General features: G+C 39.6%; 1 protein-coding gene across 2 annotated transcripts in view; it reads left to right on the top strand.

Annotated features, from left to right (window-relative positions):
- Window positions 1–23,178, top strand: part of MTF2 (metal response element binding transcription factor 2) — a 49,267-nt gene extending 26,089 nt beyond the window's left edge. Inside the window, exons 4-15 of one of the 2 annotated variants that reach the window (XM_084636704.1) lie at window positions 399–494; window positions 888–988; window positions 1,370–1,518; window positions 10,614–10,709; window positions 10,965–11,033; window positions 12,060–12,183; window positions 16,605–16,672; window positions 17,088–17,258; window positions 18,342–18,450; window positions 18,591–18,649; window positions 18,767–18,871; window positions 20,546–23,178. In XM_084636704.1, the coding sequence (XP_084492830.1) occupies window positions 399–494; window positions 888–988; window positions 1,370–1,518; window positions 10,614–10,709; window positions 10,965–11,033; window positions 12,060–12,183; window positions 16,605–16,672; window positions 17,088–17,258; window positions 18,342–18,450; window positions 18,591–18,649; window positions 18,767–18,871; window positions 20,546–20,903 (1,505 nt within the window). In that variant the 3' untranslated portion in view covers window positions 20,904–23,178. The remainder of the gene's footprint in view (window positions 1–398; window positions 495–887; window positions 989–1,369; window positions 1,519–10,613; window positions 10,710–10,964; window positions 11,034–12,059; window positions 12,184–16,604; window positions 16,673–17,087; window positions 17,259–18,341; window positions 18,451–18,590; window positions 18,650–18,766; window positions 18,872–20,545) is intronic. The other variant, XM_084636705.1, reaches the window with a different exon arrangement.
- Window positions 23,179–26,402: the final 3,224 nt, after the last annotated feature.

Raw genomic sequence — 26,402 nt, 5'->3', positions numbered from 1 at the left:
GAACCCTGCTCCCCCATGAAGCACACCAAATTTCAAGACAATCCAAGAAACTGTATAGATTCTAGAGCACTTAGAAGAGTCAAGCTTTAAACAGAAAGCTGGTCTTAACATTAATTATTTGCAATTATAGCTTAGGTAACTTTTTTTTATAAATATTGACCCTTGTGACAATGAAATAGCATGGTGAATAAACAAGGTGGGAGACACATGGCTTCTATTCCATTACAAACTGGAAAAGCATGCAGATTTCCAGTCAACAAAAAATTACTCAATATAACATGAATCTGCTCCCTGCAATGCACACACGTGTGACTCCTAACTAAAGGTTTTAGTCTAAACAGAGAAAGAAATGGGAAAATTCTAAATATATAATAAGTTTCACTTTTGTCTATTTTTAGGAGCCACTGAAAGTGGGGAAATGGTCTGTACAATATGTCAGGAAGAGTATTCCGAAGCACCTAATGAAATGGTTATATGTGATAAATGTGGCCAAGGTAACTTCTGTTTCTTGATGTTTGTTCCATTTAAGACATTTTGGTTTATTTTTAGCTGTGACCAATGGAAAGGCAAAAGAAGCCAGAACAGGGGTGGATGCTTGACTACTTTTGGCTTGAGTTTTGTAACCTTTCAAAGTTCTTGTTTGTTGTAAACTGACTTACAAGGTCTGTTGTTTGATTTGTGAATGTAGTTTTTACCACAAGAACTTTAAAATTTGGAACCCTATTGATCTTATTAGCTGATTATAATATTTTTACTTAAATGAAGGATATTTTACATTTACTTTCTGTTTTAAACTTTTTCTTTTTAAAACTTTTTAGTTCCTGTAAATATGGGTAAAGTCTTTAATGGGTTTCGTTACAAGAATAAAATCTGTATTTTGAATTCAGGTTACCATCAGCTGTGCCACACACCAAATATTGATTCCAGCGTGATTGATTCAGATGATAAATGGCTCTGTCGACAGTGTGTTTTTGCAACAACAACTAAGGTGTGTTATGGAAACAAATTTTTGACTATCAGGCTGACATAACTTGTTCACCTACTCCTCCATAGTATTTGTATGGTGGTTAATGAAAACTTTTTAAGTGTGAGGTTGAAAGTGACAAATAAAAACTAGTGCTTTTTGAGAGACTTCCCACAGTTCCTGGCTTTGATCTGGATGGGAAATTTTTGTGAGTCAATTGGAAGCTATGAAATTTGATATTTTTTCAAAGGCTATTTTTAATAAAATAGCTGGTATATCAAAATTGCAGATAAAATTCTTATAAAAGTATTTTTGTAACTATATATGCCTTTGTGTTGAAAGATTTTGAAATTGGCATAATTAACTTATTGTTTTTATGAAAACCATGGATCTGTTTTGTTCCAGAGGGGTGGTGCGCTGAAGAAAGGACCAAATGCCAAAGCGCTACAAGTCATGAAGCAAACATTACCGTACAATGTAGCAGACCTTGAATGGGATGCAGGCCATAAAACCAATGCCCAGCAATGTTACTGCTACTGTGGAGGCCCTGGAGAGTAAGTAAATATAAATGCCCATCAAAAGCTTTTTCTCCTTCATGCAGCTCTACAAACTTTGGCCCTTATTCTGTAAGCACTTAGGCTTGTGGTTAACTTCACTTAAATGTTTGCAGGATCAGGGCCTAACTATTTTTCTTTAGTACTCAGTGTGTACGATGGTGGGCTGAGGCACAGTTAATAAACATGTTTATTTCAAAGCTCAACTCTTTATTTCAATGTGTCTTGTGGTAAACATATTCCTTGGGGCAAGGACTATTTTTTTGTTCTTTATACAGCACCTGGCACAATGGGGTCCTGGTCCATGACTAGAGTTCCTAGATACAACAATACAAATTGATGCATTATGTTGTTGCATCATGTCTTCACATGTATCTAGCTATCTGTTCAGGTTTTATCATGCCACCAATGAGAGTTGTAGCTGTGAACGCCTTCTACAAAAATCACTGCTTTCATGGCATTATTTCTGGTCTATATTTGAGGTCAAAGATCTAGAGTATTTGGTGGCATTGCAGTTATAGGCAGTGGTAATAATGGAACTGTGATACTGAGAAAGAAAATGGTGGAGTTGAATTTTGATATTGGCACAGTTGACTTTAAGGCAAATGTACATATTTTTAAGTTATCTGGAGGAGTAGTGAATGACGGATGTGCCTAAAATGAGATTCTACTGAAGAAATGACTTGATTTGTAGCTTTCAAAAATTAGGTTTGAAGCTGCAAATGCTGACTTTTCTCAGAGGATGTCTAGAGGCTATTACACTGAGGTAACAGCCTCTTAATTTAGCCACTTGGTTCTTGTTTCAGCAAACCCTTACTCCTGGGAGTAGTTCTTTTGAAGTTAGAGTAGGGCCATGTCTACGCTACCCGCTAAATTGGCACTGATGCACTGGTGTCGATTTACCAGGTCTGGTGAGGACGCAAAGTCAATGGGAGAGCGTCTGCCGTTGACGTAGCACAGTGTGGACACCGCTATAAGTAGACCTAAGTTACATTGAAGAATGTAACTTGGATCGACTTACAGCATTAGGGTAGACCAGCCCTAAGACTTCTCATGAATAACAGGAGTACCCCTCTGAATAAGGGTTTGCAGAAGTGTGACTTTATGTGAGGGCCAAATTAAAGCAATCTGGGGTAATAGTACACATGGGGCCTTTTATGACTCTGCCTCCTTACCATGCCCAGCCCCTCACTTTGGAGTGGTTGTGGCAAAAGGACTCATTTTTGTTCCAGAGCGGCATTAGGAGGCCCCCTACTCCCTTGCACAGGAGGTGGTCCTCTCTCGCTACCCCGAGGGGAGAGGGTGAAGCTGGGTGCCTTCCTGTACCTGCCCCAGCAGCTGTGGTATCTCCTTGGATGAGTGGATTGGGGTTGTTACGAATGGGGCAATTCACACTTCTCAGGCCATGTCTACACTACAAACTGGTTAATGCAAGGTGCATCAGCATGAAGCTGGTACTGTTAGTATAGTGCTCCTACATACTTGGCTGCTTCCATTGCTGGTGCATGTACTCACCGGGAGTGCCTGTGGTGACATAAAGTGCAGTGTACCATGGATAGGTATCCCAGTGTGCCACATACCACCTTCCAGTGCAGTGCCTTGTAGGGAATTTTCGCAGTGCGTTGTGGGGCATGCAGGGGGTGACTGGGAGTAAGGTCAAGTTCCCATCATGCAACTTTTTCCATCCCCTTAATGCCGTCCTTATCCCATGATTTTTTGGTCCTTTTTAAAAATTCCACAAACTCTCTCAGCACTTGTTGCTATCTCCGATTTCTGACAAAAGCATGGAGCCTGGACAGCTCTGCGCTGTTGTCATGAACATTGCAAACAGAGAATGAATGATCCTTTGGTATTTGCAGAGCCGCAGGAGATACTGCAATAGTGGGGAATCATGATGATTTGTTTCAAGACGTATTGCTAAGGGACATAACGAAAAACGGTTGGAGCTTGGTGATGGTCATGGAGCAGCTGCAGACAGGGCCATTCTGGGCCTGAGAAACAAGCACAGATTGATAGGGATCACATCGTAGCGCAGATATGGGACAAGCTATGGCTGCAGCACTACACGATGTGTAAGGCCACGTTCCTGGATCTGTTAGCTGAGTTTGCCCCAATCCTCCAGAGCATAGACATAAGAATGAGAGTTGTACTGGCAGTTGAGAAGTGAGTGGTGATAGCACCATGGAGGCTTACAGCGTTGTATTGCTACTGGTCAGTGGAAAATCATTCTGAAGTTGGAAAATCCACAGTGGGGGCTATTATGCAAATATAGAGGGCCATTTATCTCCTGTTACACAGAACTGTGACACTCCTAATGTGCAAGATATTGTGGATTTATTTGTAGCTATGGGTTCCCAAACTGCAGTGGGGTGGTAGATGGCATGCATATCCCTATTTTGGCCCCACGCAGAGTACGTCAACAGAAGGGGCTACTTTTTCTGTGGTTATGAAAGAATTGGTAGATCACCAGGGATGCTTTACTGTCATTTGTGTGGATTGGTCGGGGAAAGTTGCATCTTTAAGAACACAGGGCTGTTCATGAAGCTGCAAGCAGGATGCTTTCTCCTGACTGGCAGATTGCCATTAGTGATGTTGAAATGCCAATAATGATCTTTGGGGACTCAGCCTACCTCTTGCTTCTCTGTCTTACAAAGCCAAACACTGGTCACCTCAACAGCATCCCGGAAAGATTCAGCTACTGACTCAGCGGCACAGAATGACAATTTTGAATGTACGTTCATTGGGTTGAAAGGGCACTGGCAGTGTTTACTCACCAGACTAGATCTCAGTGAGAAAAATATCCCAGTGGTTATAGCTGCCTGTTGTATCCTTCATAATATCTGAGTCAAAGGAGGAAAAGTAGCTACTGGAGTGGAGGCAGAGGTGGAGTGGCGCTGTGCCATAGGTATTTTGTGTCATAGGTATTTTGCCACAGTACAATCGGTACCAATGCTGGAGCCCGAGTCATGGAACTCCTCTTAGATGTGGACTTCGTAGAAGAGGTGGTAGCTCTCCTCTTTGCACATCCCTCCCTTGCAGGGTTGAGGAGGAGGGAGCCCTGTCAGAAGCTGCATTTGGTGATTGGCAGCTGGGAGAAGCTTGTGGCCCTGGGTCCGAGGCTGGAAGGAGGGACTTCTCCATAAGTTTTAGTTTAAGGTCCTTTGCCTTTCTTGTGCAACCCTATAAATGCAGATGGCTCTGCCAGTACCGAACTTACAACCGTTTCTTGCACCTACGGATCTGTCAGTGGCCCTGGCACCTGAGTCACCTCTCCTTGGTACCAATACCGCCTTTCTGTTGTCACTACCACCCTGCCTTCTCTAGCGAGGAAGACAAGCAAGCAATAAGCAGGCAATATCAGATCTGAGCCACAAGTGCAGCCTAGGCATCACCATAGATCAGATTTCCAGGGGTGGTACGAACACCCGTGGGGACCTCCACCAGTACTTTTCCCACCACAGTGGCCCTTTGGGACCCTTGGGCAGCCAATACTACTCTGAACCCCCGAGGGGTTCCAGGGAAGCTCAGTCTTCTCACCAGCATCAGCAGCACCATTCGACATTTCCCATGTGCAATCTTTCAAGGAAACAGAGGAGGTTTTGCACCAGGAGGCTATTCCTGTCACCCACCCTCCTCCCTTGCCTGATGAGACCATCATGCCTCTGCCACCTACTGCCGGAGATGAATTCAAACAGTTTCAAGATCTATTTAAAAGGATGGCTGACATGCTCCAAATGCCTCTCAAGGAAGTCACTGACTCACAGCACAAGCTCTTCGATATACTCCGCACATCAACCTCCTCCAAGATCTCCCTGCCAATTTAATGCTGCAATCATGGAGCCTGCCACAGCCATCTGGCAGACCCCTGCCACAATCCCACCTACACGTAAGAAAGAGGATAAAAATATTACATCCCTTTGAGAGGGCTGGACTTTTTATTCTCTCACCCCCAGCCAAACCCTCTGGTGGTAGATGCAGTTAACGCACGTGGCAGCAACATTATTCCAGGACCACCGTGTATGACCGAGTGGAAGAGACTGGATTTACTCGGCCGCAAGGCCTATTCATCAGCGACATTACAATTTAGAATTGCTAATTGTGAAGCCCTAATGGCAAAATACAACCACATGAATTATTCCAAACTCTCTAAATTTATTGGCTGCATACCTGAAGAGAGAGAGAACAATTTACATCACTCATCTCAGAAGGACACCTGTTGGCCTGCGTGGTCCTTCAGGCATCGTTGGATTCAACTGACACGGCAGCTAGGTCCATCGCTACTGCCATTGTAATGTGCCGAGCCTCCTGGCTTCACCTGTCGTGGTTTCCAAGGGAGGTGCAATCCACAGTAGAGGACCTCCCCTTTGAGGGTCCAAAACTGTTCACAGGTAAGACCTGAATCCCTCCACTCGCTAAAGGATTAGAGAGCCATTCTCAGATCTCTTGGCATATATACACCTGCAACAAAACATAAGCAGGACAGGTATTACACCTCGCAACGTCCTACACAGGCTCCCTATGCGTAGACCCAGAGACAATACGATCCTCCGTGGCGCAGACAACCACCCAAGCATAAAACAAACTTTCTCAACCCACCACACCACAGCAACCTATCCCAAACATCAAATTTGAAGGCTTGGTCAAGGGCTTAGCAGACCTCCCCCAATTACCAGTGCTGACACCACTCTCCATCAATCGTCCATTTACAGGTCATGTAATACCATTCTACTCAATATATCAAACCCTTACTTCCAATAAATGGATGTTGGAAGTCATCAAAACAAGATACTGTCCCGTTCTTCTCCATCCCTCCTGAAGGATCCCTTTCACGAGCTCCTCCTAAGACAGGAAATAGATAACCTTCTGCAACTCAGTGCAGTAGTACCAGTGCCGCTACGACACAGAGGGATTCTGTTACTGTTCGTTTGTTAACCCAGAGAAAGTCTGGGGGATTGAGACCTATTCTCGGTCTCAGGACCCTAAACAAATTTGTAAAAACATGACCATTCTGGATGGTTACTTTAGCAACAATCATTCCAGTTCTGGAACAAGATTAGTTTGCAGCCCTCGACCTGCAAGATACTTATTTTCATGTCACTATTCATCCAGCACACAGATGATTCCTCCAATTTGTCCTTGGACAGGATCACTATCAATACACGGTACTGCCCTTTGGCCTTTCCATGCCTCCCCAAGCGTTTTCCAAAGCTCTGGCAGTGGCAGCAGCAGCAGCAGCAGCCCACCTGTGCGAGCAAGGGGTCATGATATACCCATATTTAGACGGTTGCCTCCTCAAGGCTCCCACTTGGAAAGAAGCCATCGAACCCACACAAGACAATGTCACTCTTCACAAACCTTGGCCTGCAAATAAACCGTCAAAAGTCAACATTAACACTAGTTCAAGCACTGGAATTCATTGGGGCCCATCTAAACTTGCTAGAAGTGAAAGCCTCATTACCATTTCACAGATTTGTCACCCTGGTGAACCTGATCAATACCACGGTGAGCAGTCCACGAACATCCCCCAGGACCTGCCTCTGACTACTGGGACACGTGATGGCGACCACTTATGTTGTTCGACAAGCCAGACTGCGCATGTGCTGCCGGCAAGTGTGGCTCAGGACGGTGTACCTCCCACACAAACAGTCTGAAAAAACTTTTAAACGTGCCAAAAAGAGTCAGACTCCCTTCCGTGGTGGACCCTCTTGCACAATTTTCTACAGACTCTTTCCCCCCCCCCCCCTTTCGCCCCCAACTGATAATCACAACAAACGCCTCCATATTAAGGTGGGGCACCCACTTAGACCATCTCACCATCCAGGGCAGATGGTCTTCTTTGGAATCAACACTGCACATAAATATTTTGGAACTGTGAGCCGTTCACAACACTTGCACACGTTTCCTGCCTCTGATCAAAAATCAGGCGATGCAGATCATGACACAACGTGACCTGCATGCTCCACATAAACAAACAAGGAGAAGTGAGGTCACACTCCCTATATACAGAGGCCAAAAGGCTGTGGACAGGGTGTATTCAACATAACATCTCCGTATCAGCCACCTACCTACCAGGATTTCAGAACATCACTGCGTACATGTTAAACCGAAAGTTCTCCCACGACCACAAGTGGGAAATAAACACCTCAGTGATTCACAACATATTCCAACAATGGGGTTTCCCCATAATAAGTCTATTTGCAACAAGTCAACAGCAAATGTCCAGCGTTCTGTTCCAGAGCAGGCCTTGGGACCAAGACCCAGGGGTGACACCTTCTTCATCGGATGGGATGCGCCTCTCCTGTATGCCTTTCCCCCGACCCTGTTGCTGGTCAGGGTTATCCACAAGATCAGAACTGACCAAGCCAAAGTCATCCTGATAGTCCCAGTCTGGCCCAGACAAACCTGGTATCCATACTGACAACAGCTGGTCCTCATGCCCACCTTGTGTCCTCCCACCTCTTCCGAACCTCTTGTCACAGGATGCAGGCCAGACTTTGCAGCCAAACCTGGAGACACTCCACCTGAAAGCTTGGCTCATCAATGGTTCCAAAGCTAGGAGATGATCTGTTCTGAGGAAGTTAAAGACATCTTGTTGAACAGCAGATGGCCAACTACACGCTTGACATACCTCAACAGGTGGAAGAGATTCCACATGTGGTGGTTAAACAATGGAATTGATCCACTATCTCTACCCTGCCAGTAGTCCTGGATTACTTACTCCAGTTTAAGAAATCTGATCTCTGAATGAGCTCTATATGAGTTCAACTGGCAGCGATCACAACCTTCCACCACAAAGTCAATGGGGTCTCAGTCTTTGCACATCCGATTACCAGAAGATTCCTACAGGACGTATGTAACGTTTACCCAGATCCCCAACTTCTCCATGGAACCTCACTCTAGTGCTTCAGTCCCTCCCAAGTGATCCTTTCAAACCTATGGCTAAGTGCTCACTACTACACCTGTCCATGAAAGTTGCTTTTCTTGTTGCTGTCACGTCTGCAAGACATGTAGGAGAACTAGGGGTCTTTATGGCACACCCACCATATATGATCTTTCTTAAGAATAAGGTCACTTTGAGGCCACACCCAAAGTTTCTACCTAAAGTCCCTTCTTCATTACACGTTAATCAATCCATTCGTCTTCCCATCTTCTTTCCTAAACCTCACAAGAACAAACAAGAGGTGGCATTCCACACTCTGGACGTCAGAAGGGCATGGCTTTTTATCTAGAACGGACCAGTGTTCTGAAAGACTCCTAAATTGTTTCTCTCCACGACGGAACAGTCCAAAGGAAAACACATATATCTAAGCAGAGACTTTCCAAATGGATTTCAGGCTGCATCCAACTTTGCTACGTCTAGCATGAACTGCAACCTCCATCATGGATCAGAACACACTGCACGAGATCTGTAGCCACATCGTTAGCCACATTTTTGAATGATGTGCCTATCACCGACATAGGTAAAGCAGCCACTTGGACATCCTCTCACACGTTTATAGAACACTACGTCATTGACCAGGACTCCAGCCTCTGACACTCAGCTGGGACACTGTCTTATTGTCAATTCAGACAACAAGAGTCTGCATCAGTTGTATTTGCTGCCTGAGAAGCCCCATTATGTCCTGATGCATCTCCCTCTTGTCTTCCGGCTGGGACTCCGGGGCCTTTCTCCTGTCTGCTCTTTCCTCCTCTAGGCTCTCTGGTATGTTCACAGTCTGATGCAGCACTGGCTTGCAGGATCTCACTGAACATGTCTTCTCAGTTTGCACCTTCCTCCTCCTGCTCGTGTTGCATGTGCATGGAGGGGGCACCACTCCTGGCCGCAACATCAGCAGCTACAGATAAAACAGGCAGATCTATCATTGTATCATATTTATAGCCACAATGGAAAGCTGAAGGTAAGTTTCAGAATTCCCTTCCCTTATTCTCTTTTAAATTTGGCGTGCTTATTCACACTTCATCTTTTGCGCCCCACTGCACTGCTCTCCAGCTGCAGCCATTATGTATATGGCCTGCCATGGGGAAGGGTGGGGGGGGGGGCAGGGGAATGGCAGAATTGTGCAGTTGCAAACAAAATTTTGGCCCCTATTCCAATGGCACTGAGTAGTGGTGCTATTTTCTACAGGCAGTAGTGTTTTTAGGTGATATTTCATTCCTGAGGGTAACACAGAGAACAGACCTGCGACTGGTGTCCTCATGCTGCTTGTGCCTCATTGCTGTTAGTGTGTTTATTGCAATGGTGCATGCTGAAGTCATCGTAGAGAAGACTCTTAACAGTCTACTTTGAAAATTATGGAATGGCTGCGGTTATTATAGGTCTGTTTGCTGACCTGCTCAATTGTGTCTTACTCATTTTTATACTAAGTGCTACCTGGCACAGTGCTTAGAACTTTACATAAAATATCTGAATCTCACTACTTTTACTGGCACTCGCGTTAAGGTTGGGAAAGCGGTGTTGAGAAAGTGGGAAGAGGGATGTCTGGCGTATATAAAAGTGGTATCTTTGTAAAATGAACCTAATTTCTTGACATTTGGAAGAGATGTAGCTTTTCCTTTCAAAGGTATTCAGCAATGTATCATTTTGTTTATATTACACTAAAAAAGACCATTAGTTTTTTTTTAAAGAACCAAATTACTTATGAATAGTCTAGAGTAATAAAAGATGTTGGTCCTAATTAACTGCAGTTTTTCTTGAAAATTAACTGATAATTTAAAGAGGATGTTATCAAAAGAAAAATTTTTCCCTTTAATTTTTAAATAAATGTCTGTACATATACAGTAAAGAGTTCACATAATAAACAGAATTTATTTTATTCTACAGCTGCTTCTTCTTTGCATTTCTTCCACCTGAATAAACAAGAGTAGACTAGTCAGTTTCCCTTGTTTGTAGACAGTTTCTAGTCATTTTCACCATGAAACTAAAATTTATTGAAATATCTCTATTGATGATGCACTTAATAAAATCTTATTTTTAAATTTTTTGGTCAACTTTGACCTAATAGTCTTTCTAAATATAATATGACCACACTGTATTGAGGAAACATTTGCAGCAGTTTATTGTAACACTTGTCTTATTTTTATTTCTGTTGGTGAAGCTGGTATTTAAAGATGCTGCAGTGCTGCAAATGTAACCAGTGGTTTCATGAGGCTTGTGTGCAGTGTCTCCAAAAGCCAATGCTTTTCGGTGACAGGTAAGAAGCTTGAACTGAACTTTTTGATTTATGGCTGTTTTTATTTAAAATGTGGCATGTTCTAATCTTCTATTTGTATTTAAACATTTATTATTATTAAAATAGTCATAACTCTCAAAGCATTTTAGAATGCAGTTTCTAAGGAAGACACAACAAAATGAAGTTTTAGTTCTCTTGCTGTTTAACTGGAGGCATCTGAAGTGTTAGGTTTGTGAGCTTTGGCTTTTAATATCCTGATTTTATTTTTTGTTTTAGGTTTTATACATTCATTTGCTCAGTTTGCAGTTCTGGACCAGAGTACCTCAAACGTTTACCCTTGAGATGGTAAGTGCAACTTAAAAAAGAAAAATGTAACCCTCTACCCACTTTTCTCCTGGAGATGTCATGTCTCTTTGTAAACCTGAAGATCATCCACTTTATATTTTGACCTTTTTGAGTGGTACCCACTGCTTCTATAGACAAAGGACAGGTCTCCTTCAAAGCTAGTTATTGTGTGTCCTTAGTCATGTAGTTAATGCATGATATCTAGGGTCCTCTTCCTTGGACAATGCAGTATTACAAACCACTGGCTGGCTTGGGTATGAGAAACTTAAAAGTCTAAACAGGATCTAGAGTAGCAGCCGTGTTGGTCTGTATTCACAAAAAGAAAAGGAGTACTTGTGGCACCTTAGAGACTAACAAATTTATTTGAGCATAAGCTTCCGTGAGCTACAACATCCGATGAAGTGAGCTGTAGCTCACGAAAGCTTATGCTCAAATAAATTTGTTAGTCTCTAAGGTGCCACAAGTACTCGCTTTCTTTAAACAGGATCTGTTACCCAAGTAGAGTACTGCCACTGGGCAAGCTAAATACAGTGTGTACGTTAATAAGCATTTTGACATATTTTACAATAGAATTTCCAAGTTGAGAATTAGAAGTGAGTTGTTGTTTGAACCTTGTTAACTTTAGCTCCTCTATACAAACACCAAATATTTTGAATAACTTGCAAGATGAATGAATATTTTATGGAAACTCATTTGATGTTAATTTGCCAATGTTAAATTCTTGTGTTTATCTTGCATCAGTAAAATATTCTGAGATCTAAACAAATTTTGGAAGTAAAAGTACATCATGGCAGTGGGGTGAGGCCTAGGGAAAAAACAGGAGATAAGTCAGAAAAGGGGGATATAAGTTCAGATTTTATAAGAATATTGTTTTGGAGATTTGAGACTGTTTCTAATCAGGCTTTGTACTCTTTTAGCCATATTGTGCTAATATTTTTGTGCAAAGCTATTTCAAGGACTAATGGTTTGTAAAAAATTAAAGAAATAAAAACTTAATGTTTTTGATTAAATATTTCTGAATTCTAGGGTAGATATAGCACATCTATGCCTTTACAACCTAAGTGTTATTCATAAGAAGAAATACTTTGATTCAGAGCTTGAACTTATGACATACATTAATGAAAACTGGGATAGATTGCACCCTGGTGAGGTAGGTAGTTGAAATATTCTTTTCTTGTTTTTGTTTCTCTTAGCAGTCAATACATTCACAAAACTACTGGGTGAGTGTCTGCGGCCTGCAGGAGGTCAGACTAAATTATTATAATGGTCCCTTTTGGCCTTAAAATCTTAAAAGTAATGAGACATATTATTTTAATAGACTCCTAGAACTATTCAGCATAACGTTTAAGTGTTATAGACTTTTTTGAGCTATAAAATTTAGTGTGATCCAGATAACTATTGCATAGTTTGTTGTTGAGATGACCACTTTCATTGTTTATACCCAAGCACTGAATCTTTGTTTGTTTTTGTATCTTCCTTTTTTTTCCATTTAGAAATATATCACAAAACTGTAAGCATTTTCCTGCCCACTGACCAGGCAAATTAAGTACCCAAGAGGTTAAATAGATTAGTAAACTGTTAAAAGTAGCTGTCAAAGTAACTCTGTGTGAAAGCCAGAACACAAGCTTATTAGCAGTTTTGTGACACCTGAAGTAGCAAATGTCTGTGAATTGGTTTTAAAATAGTCCTTAATAAGAAAATATTAGGGGAAAATGAAGAGAAACTGAAGTCTGCAAACATTTTCCATATATGACAGAAGCTGTTAATTAAAAACCACCTAAACATATGCTGTTCTTGTAAGAGTATATATATATTTAGTTTTTCAAAAAAAAAGTGAATCATATTTTCTTTCCATATCTCAATATTTAAAATAAATTTTAGTGTTCTAAAAAACATTTGAAGCACTACATTACTGCAGATACATCTAAGCATGACTTACCTAGGATCTGTCAGTTAGTATTTTGAATCATTCAAGTGCTGAAATAGAATGCTTTTTGCATTCTAACCACTTCAAAAAATATTTGTTACTATTAATACTTTTGCCATATTTGGTGTTTTGAAAAATGTTGGCTGACATCTATAAGTTATGGGGTAGAAATTTTGTTTATAATTTTAAAAAAAACCAGTTCATCTCTCTTTTTTTACTAAATTGCAAGCTTTTTTGTAAAATTTAGCCAACAGATTTTTCACAGAAGATCAGTATGTCAGTGCCACCAAGTATTGTCAGTAGTCTGTTTTGACTCTTTTCCAGTGACATAAGGCAACCTATTGTTGCTGCACCACTGTGCTGCTTATTTTCAAGCTAGTTGATTTGCTGGGTAATTGCCTGAGGATTAAAGAAATTCAGTTCCCTAAACAAACCTACTCCCCGATAAGTCTGATTAGGGAGAACAAGTGTTAACACCTGGGGTTGTAGTTCTGCATAGGTAATGACAGACATAATTAAATACAGACAGGGCTGTTCCTAGGGGGGTTTGGGGCCCGGGGGACCCCCCCCCCAATAACCCCCAGGCCCTGTCCCCACTCCACCCCTTCCCCAAAGCCTCTACCCCCATCCCACCTCTTTCCGGCTTCTGCCCCCTCCCCCGAGCGATGCTGGGCAGTCTGGGTCCGGTTGCTTGCTGCTGCCGGTGCCAGGCCCGCCGCTAACCCCCCAGGCTGCCCTGGATCCTGTGTGCCCCTGAAGCGCAGGGCCCCACAAAGCATGGGGCCCAGGGTGGTTGCCCCGGTCCGTCCTATCAACGGGACAGCTCTGAATACAGATACTGTATTTAATTGACTTTTAAAAGTTTATATCCTGATTCAATATTAATAATTCAATAAATTGAATAAATTAATATATCTACGTAGTCCTTTTTGTCTAAGCCAAAGTAAATTTGAGACACAAAATTCAGGTTTTTTAGATCTCAAACCCATGTTATTTGTCACTATTCCTGAATTCTTGAAAAACACATTCAAGTAACTATGTTCAAAAAGTTTTGGGTGTGGATACTTTTATTTGAGTCTAATTATGACCCATCTTAAATAGCAGTAATTAAACAGAATTATTGTGATAGAGGTATCTGGATTACTTGGAATCTGATGTATAGCATCTGTTTGCTAATTCTGAAGTTGATTGATCATTTGTAGGAAGAGCCTTTTATATAAATAATAAAGAACAGGTCAATGTGTTCTATGCTTTTTTTTTTTTAAGAGTATTCAGAAGTATAACTTATTTTAGCAAAAGTGTAAATGTGTTAATCTATAATGAAATACAGTAGCAGAATAGTAGAGAATGTGGTGAGTACTCACTTTTCATGGCATTTCAATAAGTTTAAAAAATTGAATATTCCAGCAAGCGCCATGACCTTTTAATACATTGCATGACAAGTGGACTTGATATCTAGTTTTAATTTCTGGTTTCTTACTATTAGGCCAGAAATGCTGCAGAAGTAAACCTTCTTTTATTTATAACTATCCTCTGATATAAACAAAACTTGTTGCTAAAACCATTATGTCAGAGAGAGAATGAAAACAGGATATAAAGCTGGAAAATTCACTCATGTCTGTTAAGTGGCACTTCCAGCTGGTTAAGCAGCAGCGTTTGTAAGCTGCCAGAGGAAGTGCTTCCTTTACAGAATTTGGCCTTCTGATTGAAATGAACTAGGAGAGTATAGATAGTATTGTACAGTAGAGGAAAAGTGGAGTGGGGGGATCTTCAAGATTTGGGTATAAATGTGGTAACCTCCATGCCTGTCTTCCACTACAGGAGAAACAATTTTTCACTATTTTTTTTTTTTTTTGTGCTAGTCAACTCTGTATTTTGATATTGCTGGTAAATCTTGGGTTTTTGCAAAGCAGTGATTTATTAGAAATGTATAGAGTATAAATGTTTCCTAGATCTCTCCTTGCATTGCTGAGGAGTCCATGGTGTTTAGAAATAACTTTTTGATTTTTCCTTCAGACTAGTGCATTTTTAAATTAATAAGAGGCTAAGTTTCTTGACCCTTATGTAAAATAGGAGGAACGTGGTGGACTGGAACCAGACTCCTAAAACTAACATTTCAGTGTCATTGTTTTTAGAGTGATAGAATTGTTATAGAAGTTTTGTACTGATTCTGTAGCTCAGGTCCTGCACAGTTGCAAAATCTGCTGTTGGCCCCAAAATTTCAGAGACTCTAAATCATGGGGTGCATGTGTGTGTAGATATACCCAAAAGCTAGCTTGTGTAAAGTCAATTTTTTCCTGGATATGGGTTCTGGTAGAACTTTTATCTTACACAGTGTTGCGTCACTTTTGTGGGCTTTTTATTATACAAATAAAAATGAAGTGCTAAATGTGGTGCCTTGCCCCTCTGCCACCACTTTTATAGATGTGGGGAAATAGAAAGGATTTAAAAAAAAATTACCTTTTGCTTTTCTCCTTGATTACTTTTCCTTTTCCCCTTTTATTCCTCCCTTTTTTGTATTCTTTAGAGGTATGTGTTTGTAATTTGTTGCAAATTGTAAATATATCACAGTCAGCCCTCAATTACATGGTATTTGTCCTGATCATGAATTGTGGTAAATTATTGGGCCTGACTATATAGTCAAAGGTCCACATACTCCACAGCAAGCTGGATGTAAATTCTGGGGAACTAGAATAGAATGTATGTGGAAGCTTCACTGAAATAAAAAAAAATAAAAGATGTTAAATATGAAAATGAGGAGAAGTCAGTACTTTGGAGCCAGTTACTTACTATTTAAATAGTGAGTTACATTTATTTTATGTTGTCCCCATATCTTCAGTTCTTAGGGTTAAGTCGTTTTTTTTGTATTGGCAACTCATGAATGCATTCTATAAGCTTTAAGGGGGAAAGATGCAGGTTTTGGTAGCTGGGAAGAAACCATTTGGGACTTGTGGCACCATAAGAGGAAGTTTAGGATTGTGGGGTAAACGCTTTGAGCGTAATTCTGATTTACACTAAACCCTATTTACACTGTTCTGATAGTGAAAGGAAGTGTTAAAGTGGGGGGGTAAAACCTCTATTACTCTTCCTGAGTGGTGTTGAGCAACCTTAGATTAAATAATAATTAGGCCCCTTAGCAGGATATGTCTGCTAAAATGATCAGCAATTAAATAGTTAACAATATTGATATATAAACTGTCTTGTACTTTCAGGGTTAACCCATTCATCTCAGTGGAATATTTAACACCACAGAGTTCTTGTTCCAGGATATCTGCAGGCTCATGAAGACAACACTGCATCAATTTATAGTCTATAATTCTATTGTATTTATAAGTTCTGGTTGAGGTTTTCTAAAAAATTGTAAGAGCTACAAGAAACAATTTCCTTTTAAAATGAAAGTTTAGATTCTCTGGCAAGGATGGATTCTGCAGCAAATCGCACAGCCTAGACTCATGGAATACATTGGGTACTAACTATAATAGCCCATGCGTGGGGTAAGGCAACTTTCACCATAAATTATATCTTCAAGACCTACTATGATACCAAACCAGTAGTCTTTAAGCAAGCAGAGCTCTGATCTAGGTCATTGGACCTTTAATACTGAAAATTCCAGCAAGTTTAAATCACTTCTTAATACTTTACAGCTGGCAGACACACCAAAATCTGAAAGATATGAGCATGTGCTGGAAGCATTAAATGATTACAAGACCATGTAAGTTTGAGGTTTTATTATACATTTTAAATGCTCTTTCTACATCTTACTTTAATGTAGATTCCCCACACACACACACACCCCTCCACAGTTGTCTTAGAAACTTTACACAGAATTATAACTATTGGTGGCTGCAGGTGGCATTTTTACTACATAGACTGAACTCTTTCTGCATTGAATATTTTGTGGTGATTGAGGTAGTTTTGGAAGTCAGATCACCAGCAAAACTCGATTTAACTTCCATCTTTTTCCCAGTCGTGGCATTACATATTGGGGTGGAGTGGGGAAGACCACAATAGGATACACAGAAATAGCATTAGAAAGAGTATTCTAGTTTGTTAAATGTTCAGTTTGTGTACTTTTAAGATATTTTCGGCTTTCTCCAATGTCTGAATTTTAATTCTTAATCACTTAGGTTTATGTCTGGAAAAGAGATAAAGAAAAAGAAGCATTTGTTTGGCTTGAGAATTCGTGTTCCTCCTATGCCACCAAATGCTGCTTTAAAGGCAGAGAGAGAACCAGAGGGAACATCTCATGAGTTCAAAATTAAAGGCAGAAAATCATCCAAACCCATACCTGAGGCAAGGTAAAATAAATCTACAGCATAGTGACTTCAGAACTTTGTAATGGAACTGAAATCATACAAAAATAGCTGTCAAAAATACCAATATTACCTTAATGTTGTATCATGCTAAAAGTTTCTTCACCCATTTTAGTACAACCCTAGGATTGATGTGTAACTAATTAGCGAGGCAGAGGTAGCACATACCTATTTTGTAGCTCCCGACTACTTTATTCTTAACTTCTTAATGACTGTAGAAGACTTTTTTTTTTTTTTTTTTTCCTCCAGCAGACTAACTTTGCATTAGATTGGATTTTGGGTCTAAAACAATATTGAATTCAAACTTCCATAAATATTTTAAATGGTCTGTTATCAGAGAGGGTCTCTTCCCCAAAGATTTTTAGTACCTATTATGCATTATTAAACATGTATGAAGCTGAATAACTTACTTCTGGACTTTGAGGGCAATTGCTTTAAGAATATAGAATGATCTGTACATTTATGCAGTGAACTTTTGAGGTTGTTGTGAAATCAGGATGTTGAGCTTAATCTACTTAACCTTCAGAAAGACCTCATTGAAAACAGTTTAATTTAGCAGCACCGAGAATAGATATGAGCTAAGCAGACCTTGCTGCTCTTTAGTAAACAAAAAACATTGCTTCTCCTTGGGGCCTGTTATTATGCGATGATTTTAAACAGGCGATGAGATTTCAAGTTGTAAATCAAATTCCTATCTTGTATTGTAAAAATTCAGTATCTACTTTTTAAACAATTGATTTTAACACTGTCAGAATTCTACATAAATTGAATGTGCTGTATGAATGTTTGAACAGCCTAATATGCGCTCTTCCTAAATCATTGAGTTGTGGCATATGTCCATGAAAAGGTTTTGGGTTTTGTCTATTGTCTTGATGTTGCCATATTACACTGCAGCAAAGATCTGCAACTTTTTGTCGATTTGGCAAATTTTAATTTACAAGGAAAAACTCATTTAGCATAACTGACTTAGAGTAAATGTCTAAACTTTTATTTATTTTACACTGATTAAATCTTTTCCTTGGACTAGTCACTCCAGTATTTTAAAACAAAATGTCATCTTTCTTCTAGGGAAATAAGTAATGGCATTGAAAGACAGGGGAAGAAAAAATCAGTAGGTCGTCCACCTGGCCCATATACAAGAAAAATGATTCAAAAAATTTCAGAGCCATCTTCTTTGGTATGCGTTCAAATAATTCTCTTTCTATACTTTAGAATATCATTTCTTAGGAATGACATAACCACTAAGTTTTAAGTTGTGGTTTTCAAAAATTGATTGTTTCCATTGAAACTATCTGAATTTTTTCCCCTACTTCTCAGGATAAGGAACCAGTCCCAGTGCTAGAGAACCCGGCCTTGGATTTACCCTGCTCTGTTGGGTAAATGAAAAAACTAAACCATCCTAATAGCATCTCATTTTTGCTTGTCAAATGTCAGATTAATTGGTTAACATTAGATTACTTTCATTACATGGCAACTGTGTTCTTATGTCTCAGGAGATCTGATGGAACTGCTCATTCATCCAATACCTCAGATGTGGACTCCACAGGTGCTGCCAGTACAAAAGAAACTACCTCATCTAGCATTTCCAGGCATTATAGGTAAATACTGAATTATCCATTAAAACGAAACATGCAGAAACATCTCTGACAGTACTTTATCATTAATTAACAAGCAGCACTAATGTTGCAGGCATCCTACAGAGTTTGTACTTGTTGAAACATTGAATTTTCTCTTTTTAAACAAAAGCTATTTTAAGGAGAAATTAGCCCAATTTCTCTTTGATTACTAATTACTTTTTAATGTTGAGATACAGTCTGCACTTGAACTGATTACAACAAAAGGAATAACTGTATGGCCATTTCTTCACATTAGATTTCTAATAAATGTTAATTGATACAAAACTGAGTTTGGTAGGACTAAGTTGCACCCCAAATTCATTTCACTTTAACAGCGTTTGTTTTCATAATTTCTATTAAAGAAAATTAAGTACCCAGCTTATATAAAATTATCAAGTACAGTATATTTTCCACTGGGATTGAATCATCTTGACACACGGATTTGATAAGTTAATCAGTTACTTAAGAAAAAACTGGTCTTCTGGATCTTCGGCAAATATCTGTTGGACGGTTTTCTGTCCCATATTTCACATTCCTAAAATAATCTGTCAAACTGAAAAACAGAGTTCATAAGGGTCTTGATTCATGTCTTGCAAGTTTTGTCCCCATTTTGTAATTTCAAATACATTTGATATGACTTGTCTTTTTTTCCAGTCTAAAGGTGGGAAGTGTCTTCATCTGTGGAATGACCGGGTTTTACAGTTCTGCAGTTTTATTTTTAATGTTCAAAACACACTGAATGAAACTTTTTTTTAAACTAACAAGTCACTTCATTTAAACATTCTTACGTGTGCACCAGTTTAGGGTCATAGCTTTATTTTTTTAATTTACCAAGCCCATATTATGTCTTAGTGCACCAACCATTCTAGTGTGCAAAAATGTAGGTGTAAATATGCCTTTTTTCAAAGACTTAAATCCCTCAACCCTATAATATAACACTTAAACAATGCTACATCTTGTTCTTCTCTAGTCATCAGTACATCTAGTCTGTGAATTTTGCGCATAGACATTTTTTTCGCCTGTGTGTAAAATGTCCGCAAGGAGTCAGAAATTTAAGATTCTATTGAGATTAACTATTGATATAGAGGAGACCATGCAAAGTTGTTGTTTTTTTTAAATTTTTTTAAGAGAACAAAAATGAGGTGCACTTGATTTAGAAAATGATATTTTCGGTAACTGAGGGCTTGTCTAAATGAGAGAGTAGCACCTGGTTTAGGTTACAGTGTGAATTTAAACAGATTAAGTGAAACTGGTGCAAATACCTGCAGCGCCTTTCTCCATTTAAGAGGGGCAGTTAGGAACAGATTTAAGATAAGCCAAAAGAAAAGTCACTCTTAAACCAAAATAAGGTGCCCATACATGGGCTTGCACTAGTTTAATTAAATTGGTTTAAAAACCAACTTCAATTCAACAGGTGCAACTTTCTCATGTAGACAAGCCCTTAGATTGTAAGCCCCTGAAGCAGCCATTTATCGTTTATACCTGTTGCTCGATATTGATTAAAATATCAACAAATCATAACTGAGTTGTACAGATATTACTAAAATAGTAAAGCAGAATAAAACTACACAGGAGGCAAACTTTTTAAATAGACAATATTTCTAGGACTTAATGTTGGTGTCTTTTTTGTTTGTTTGTTTGTTTTTTTTTGTTAAGTAGCTTATCAGACTCCAGAAAACGGACTCGTACAGGAAGAACTTGGCCTGCTGCAATACCACATTTGAGGAGAAGAGGTCGCTTTCCACGAAAAGCACTCCAGCCTCAGAATTCAGAAATTGTAAAAGATGATGACAGTAAAGAAGATTATCAATATGATGAACTCAATACAGAGATTCTTAACAATTTAGCAGATCAGGAATTACAGCTGAATCATCTAAAGAACTCAATTACTAGTTATTTTGGTGCAGCAGGTAGAATAGCTTGTGGTGAAAAATACCGTGTTTTGGCTCGTCGGGTAACCCTTGATGGAAAGGTGCAGTATCTTGTGGAGTGGGAAGGAGCAACTGCATCCTGACTGTAAGACTGAACATTATGTTCACTGCACTGTCATCTGTAGGTACAGTTTATAACCCATGGCTCTGAAGGAGACATGTCTTTACTGTGTTTCTAAAAAAGAACCAATTTAGCCTTAACACGTACTTGTTAACATTACAAATATTGTGATAAAGATTTTTCTTAAAATCAGATCTGATACTTAAATTTTTTAATGTGACCATTGTTAGATTGTTTTAGGTTGGGATATTTTGAGTTACAATTGCTTATAAAGTGCATGGTGTTTAAAAAAGACTTTTTTTCTAGATAACATTCCATGGTTACAGTTTTTTGTGATTAGGCAAAATACCTAGATAGCACAAATCTTTGAAGAAATCTTGGTCTGTTTTCTTACCCAGATGTTTGCAGAAATGTATTTCTATTTCAGTATGCTCTAGATTTCATAAAGTGCAGTGTATATAATGCCTACTGTAAAATATTGAAATTTTCTTTCAAGCAAAGTGTAAAAAAATATATTGAGCCTGTAAATTGCTCTTTGACTAGACTTCATTGTCTTTTTAATATATTCTTTCCGTGTGTGTGTATAAATACACACTATATATACACGCGTGTGTGTATATATGTGTGATTGTGACCTATGCAATACAAATTATGGGATTCGGCAGCTTCTGAGTATGTGTCCCATAATTCTTTTATCAGGAATAGTTGCAGTATTTACACAGCAGCATTTCTTCTCAGGCTTTATTGGGTGCTGTTGCTTTCTATGTACTAAGGAAAAGTGTCAAACCAGTGCAGTGTCTCCTGGCAATGGGTGCAGTCATTGATGTTCATATGCTCTTGCTAATACAGTCAATTATTTTCCTTGTAAATCAGCCATTCAAAACATAAAGCAGGATTTGAAAATGTTGAACATGAACTCTATTAGAAGTAACATTTCAAAGTTTTTTGTGGCACATTGATTGTAAATTTTGTCTCCCAGTTATAAAAGTAAGTCAACAGGAGCCACACACAAGATTCCTATGATGTCTGTAGTAATTGTTAGTCATGTTGGATAAATGTAGAATGAACAAAGTATTTTATTGCACAGGGTCAACAAACAGTATGTTGCCATTTGAAGTAACAGTACTGCTTTTATAACAACTTTACCTCTTTTGTTTTTATAAAATGTACCAAGTTTTAAATTGATAACTTTATTTTACTTGTAAAGAGACAGTTTATCACCAGTGTTAGATGTATTTTTCTTTGTCTGCTATTTTGAGGGGTTTTAGCCAAAGAGTAAACAGAAGAATATTGTTGTTTTGGTGGTTATTCACTTTACTGTCTGTCTTACACACTTGGAGTTTGCCACCGAAATAATGTTATGTAATTTGTTAATTACTTAGTGGTTTAAATGTACTCTCTGGTTTAGTACTTATTTATTCCATTACTACTTTGACTCTTTTTTTTTAATTTACTGCCTGTCTTGAGCATCTTCAAAAGATGATTTTTCTGTCACCTTATTGCCAAAGGAAGCAGAGAAAACTTTGTTGCCCTGTGCTTGGTTCATTGTTGGCCAGGTAATAAATGAGCTTTACAAAAGTGCTAATTAAGAACTGCCACTTCTGTTTACCTTCACTAAAATGTGGTGGTTGTTGTTTTTTTTCTCTCACACACCCTCAGCTGTTAATTTAAAGATGCCTTGCCTGTAGCTGTAATATTTTGAGAAAAGCAAGTTTGTTAATTTTTGAATTTTTATATCTTGGGGTAATCCAAAATGTAAAGCCTTTGTAACCTTACTCTCACACCTGTATCTGTCTTATTTCACTTTATCCAAATCCTTTAATTCTAACTGAACACCAGCAGTATTCTCAGTAATTCTTCTTTTTGAAGATAAATATTGGACTATACATGGGGGAAGGGAGAGGGAAATAACAATTGTCACACTTACATTGTCCATAGACTTAACTATTGTGAATGTCTTTGTTTCATTTTATTATGGTGGTTGACATGAGACTGATGTTCAGTTTGTATTTTTGGAGTTGCGTTTCTTAGAATTAAAAAAGACCAACATTAAATGTGTGTATTTTTTGATAGGAGTTTTGCTTCTGTATTCACGTGAAATACATACTAGTACTTTGAATTTTTTTCCGTGTCCTCCCTCAAACTATAGCCATACCTCTAATTTTTTTGAGCCTGTTGCCCTGCACATACACACAGAAGCAATAGATCCCTGAAAATGTTCCAGTACACACACGGAATGTTTTGGTCATAAGAGTTCTCATGGTGGTACTCTTTGCATCCTCCTTATGTAAATACAAATATATTTATGGTCATGGATTGTTAAAAGAAAAAGACAAAGTTTGCTTTTTAACAACAATTTGTGTATCAATCATTGTTTTGATTTACATGGGTCTAAGTGTGAACTTTCATGCCCACTGATTTTGCAGCTCTTTACCCAGGTGTCTGATAAATACTTTGTCCATATTTATTTATTCGTGTTACTGTAGTGCCCAGAGTATCAGAGCTCCATTGTAGTAGGCTCTGTACAAACATAACAAAGGCCCTGCTCTGAGAGCTTACAATCTAAGCGTAAGGTGGCTAAAACAGTCAAGGGGAGCACAAGGACACAATGGAAGTATATTGGTCACTGGAAAAACAATGGTCACAGCAAAACAGCTGCCTAACCATTGTCAAGTTTTATGTAGGCATCTCAACAGAGAGGAGTTTCAAGGAGAGATCCGAAAGAGTACAAGGGGGTTACTTTGCAGATATTTATGGGGAGCTCTTCTCATCCATAGTAGTGGTCAAAAGGGGCTTATCTGTAAATTTTTTAAAATGGGCAATCAAGTCTGGTACCATTTATGGAATGAAAGCAGGGATTGACATCTTGCTATCACATTAAAAATGATAGGGCAGAAATAAGTCATAAAGAGCCATGAAAGTGAAGACATGTAGCTTGTATTTGCAGTGAAGGACAAGCAATTGTAGGAATGCAAAGAAAAAGTTGATGTGGTTGAAGTAATAAATTAGGAAAGATTTTTTCAGTAGCATTTTGAATGGAGATAAGTGGTGCAAAATGGGATTTGTCTAGGTTGGAAAGGAAGAGGCTGTAGTAGTCAAGGCACAGATGAGGGCTTGGACAAGAGAACTAGCTGTATGCATAGTGAGGAAAGGCTTGATCTTAGAGATGTTATGTAGGATGAAGTGGCAGGCTTTAGACACAGACTAAGTATGTGGAGATGGTAGAGTTAAGACCACACTCAATGTAGTAGTGTGGTTATACTGACCCAAGCACTGTTGTAGACAGCACTGTGGTGACAGAAGGGCTTCTCCTGTCAGTATAGCCACTATCTCTCTGGGAGGTGAAGTACCTATGCTGACAGGAGAAGCTATCCCATCAGAGTAGGTAGTGTCTTCACTAAGCACTACAGTGGTGTAGCTGCGTTGCAAGTGTAGACAAGCCCTGAGTGTTTGTGTTTTTTTTTTTTTTTTGGACAGGAGGAGACAGGTCGGGAGAAAAGTAGTAGGTCTGAGAGTTGTCAGCATAGAGATGATACTTGAACTAGTTCTCTCAAATGAGATCCCCCCCCAAAGACTGGGTGTAGAGGAAAGAGGAGAGGGCCAGGGATGGAACTCTTGGGCACCTGTTCAGAAAGTTGGAGGTTGAATGAGAAATATCCACTGAACAAAACACTGAAAGAGCAATTAGAGATGTCGAAAGAACCAGGAGGGAACAGAATCATGGAAGCAGAGGGAAGACAAGATTTTTGAGATTGAGAGGATAGTTGAAAGTATTTGAATTTTGGGAATCTGTCTGTGGTGCAGTTTATTAATTCTGGTCGATATGAAATTGCTGTATAATGGAATCTCAGGGCCTTTGAAGTCAGTCCTGTGCTGTCAGGGCTATTACATATTCCAATACCAGAGACAGTGGAGAGCCATTTAACCTCAGTGACTGTACTCTGAACGATGGGTACGCTAACAAGGGTTGCTTGATGTGGGAAACCAAGATTGTCTGCATGACTGCAGTATGGAGATACCCAAACAGGAGAACAAAAGTCAACTGTTAATGCTGGGTCTTAGCCTGAAGCTCTGTGGTTTCTATGTCTACGCATAAAATGCTTCAGCAGCATCGCTGCAGCTGTGCCACTGAAGTGCTTCAGTATAGACACTACAAAGGGTTCTCCTGTCACTGTTAATCCACCTCCCCGAGAGGCAGAAGTTAAGTCATCAGAAGAATTCTTCCGTTGACCTAGCACTGTGTACTCCAGGGATTAGGTTGGTTTAACTACATCTTGGGGGTGAGGGGATTTTTCACACCCCGGAGAGACATGGCTATGCTGATGAAACTTTTCAGTGTAGACCAGCCTTCAGAAGTTATGGGGTAACTCAGAGACTTGGACACAGGAACCTTGGGCTGGAAAGAGGAAGAGAATGGGCATGCTTTTGTAGCGATCATCTTGTTTTACTGTGGGACTATCTGAAGAAGAAGGAAGCTGGCTGCACAACAGAAAAGACAACTCCATGGTTTGGAGGAGAAGTCATTGCTTTATGAGGGGGGATCCTGGATGACTTTGACCTAAGCCTAAAGAGTGCTGAAGAATGGTGAGGAAACCGAGGCATTTCTTACTTTGTCTGGATCCATATCTCTCTCATGCTAAGTAAAGAGTAATTGGGTTTAGAAACCTTTGAAGCCTATGTGTGTGTGCTTCATCTATCATTTGCCCACGAGGCCAGAGTTTTGGGAGAGTGTGTCCTTAAAGTTACTGAAAAGACTGAGAGGTCAACACTGGTCTTGGGGGCCCATGGCATCTTACTGCAAGGCCCAGTATCCACAAAGCCTTTGCCCAGAAAGCATGCTAGAGGGGCCAAGGAAAGAGTGATATAGTCTACTCAGACCAGGAGAAAAGAACACCAGGGTCTCTACAGTGTTAGGGACTCAAACACAGTGGCCTGGTGAGTATCCAGCAGAGGGAGCTTTACCCTGGCTGCATGTGACAATAGAATTTTGAACTTTGGCCAGAAAGAGATTAGAGTATAAAGAACTGGATCAGTGGAATGGAAGGAGCAGAAGCCACATTGGAGACCACTTATGATGGAATTGGAAGAGGAACTCCAGACATCCATTGTAGACAGCCCCAATTACTACTCATGTTTTTTCTTCCTCCTCCAATTGCTAAGTGTGTGTGTGGAGAGGGTGCACAGGGGATTGAGAGACAAACTTCTTTGCAGTGTGAGGGGAAGTAGTTGAGGAGAGGGAGAAGTTGGGGAGGGAAGAGCTGGGGGATGCTGAAGCAGGTGCAGAGGCTAAAGGGGGAGAAAAGATGTGAAACTTCTTTATCAGTGAGGGAGAAAAAAGAGTAGTGGGGAAGAAAGGTTAGATGGGGGATGGGAGAGGGTTGTTACACTGGAATTTGTTGATCTGTTTGAAAAAGCAAGATTCTGTGCAGAGAAAAAAAATGAATGGGTGGGGAGGATTTGAAGAAGGGAGAATAGAAGATGGCAAGTAATCCATTAGGACTGTAGGAGTTGGTCAAGGTGG

Source organism: Lepidochelys olivacea (genome assembly GCF_965140295.1).
Source record: "Lepidochelys olivacea isolate rLepOli2 genome assembly, chromosome: 8".
In the NCBI taxonomy this organism is placed as follows: Eukaryota; Metazoa; Chordata; order Testudines; family Cheloniidae; genus Lepidochelys; species Lepidochelys olivacea.
The sequence above is the reverse complement of the archived record's forward strand: the minus strand, read 5'-3'. Positions and strand labels throughout refer to the sequence as shown.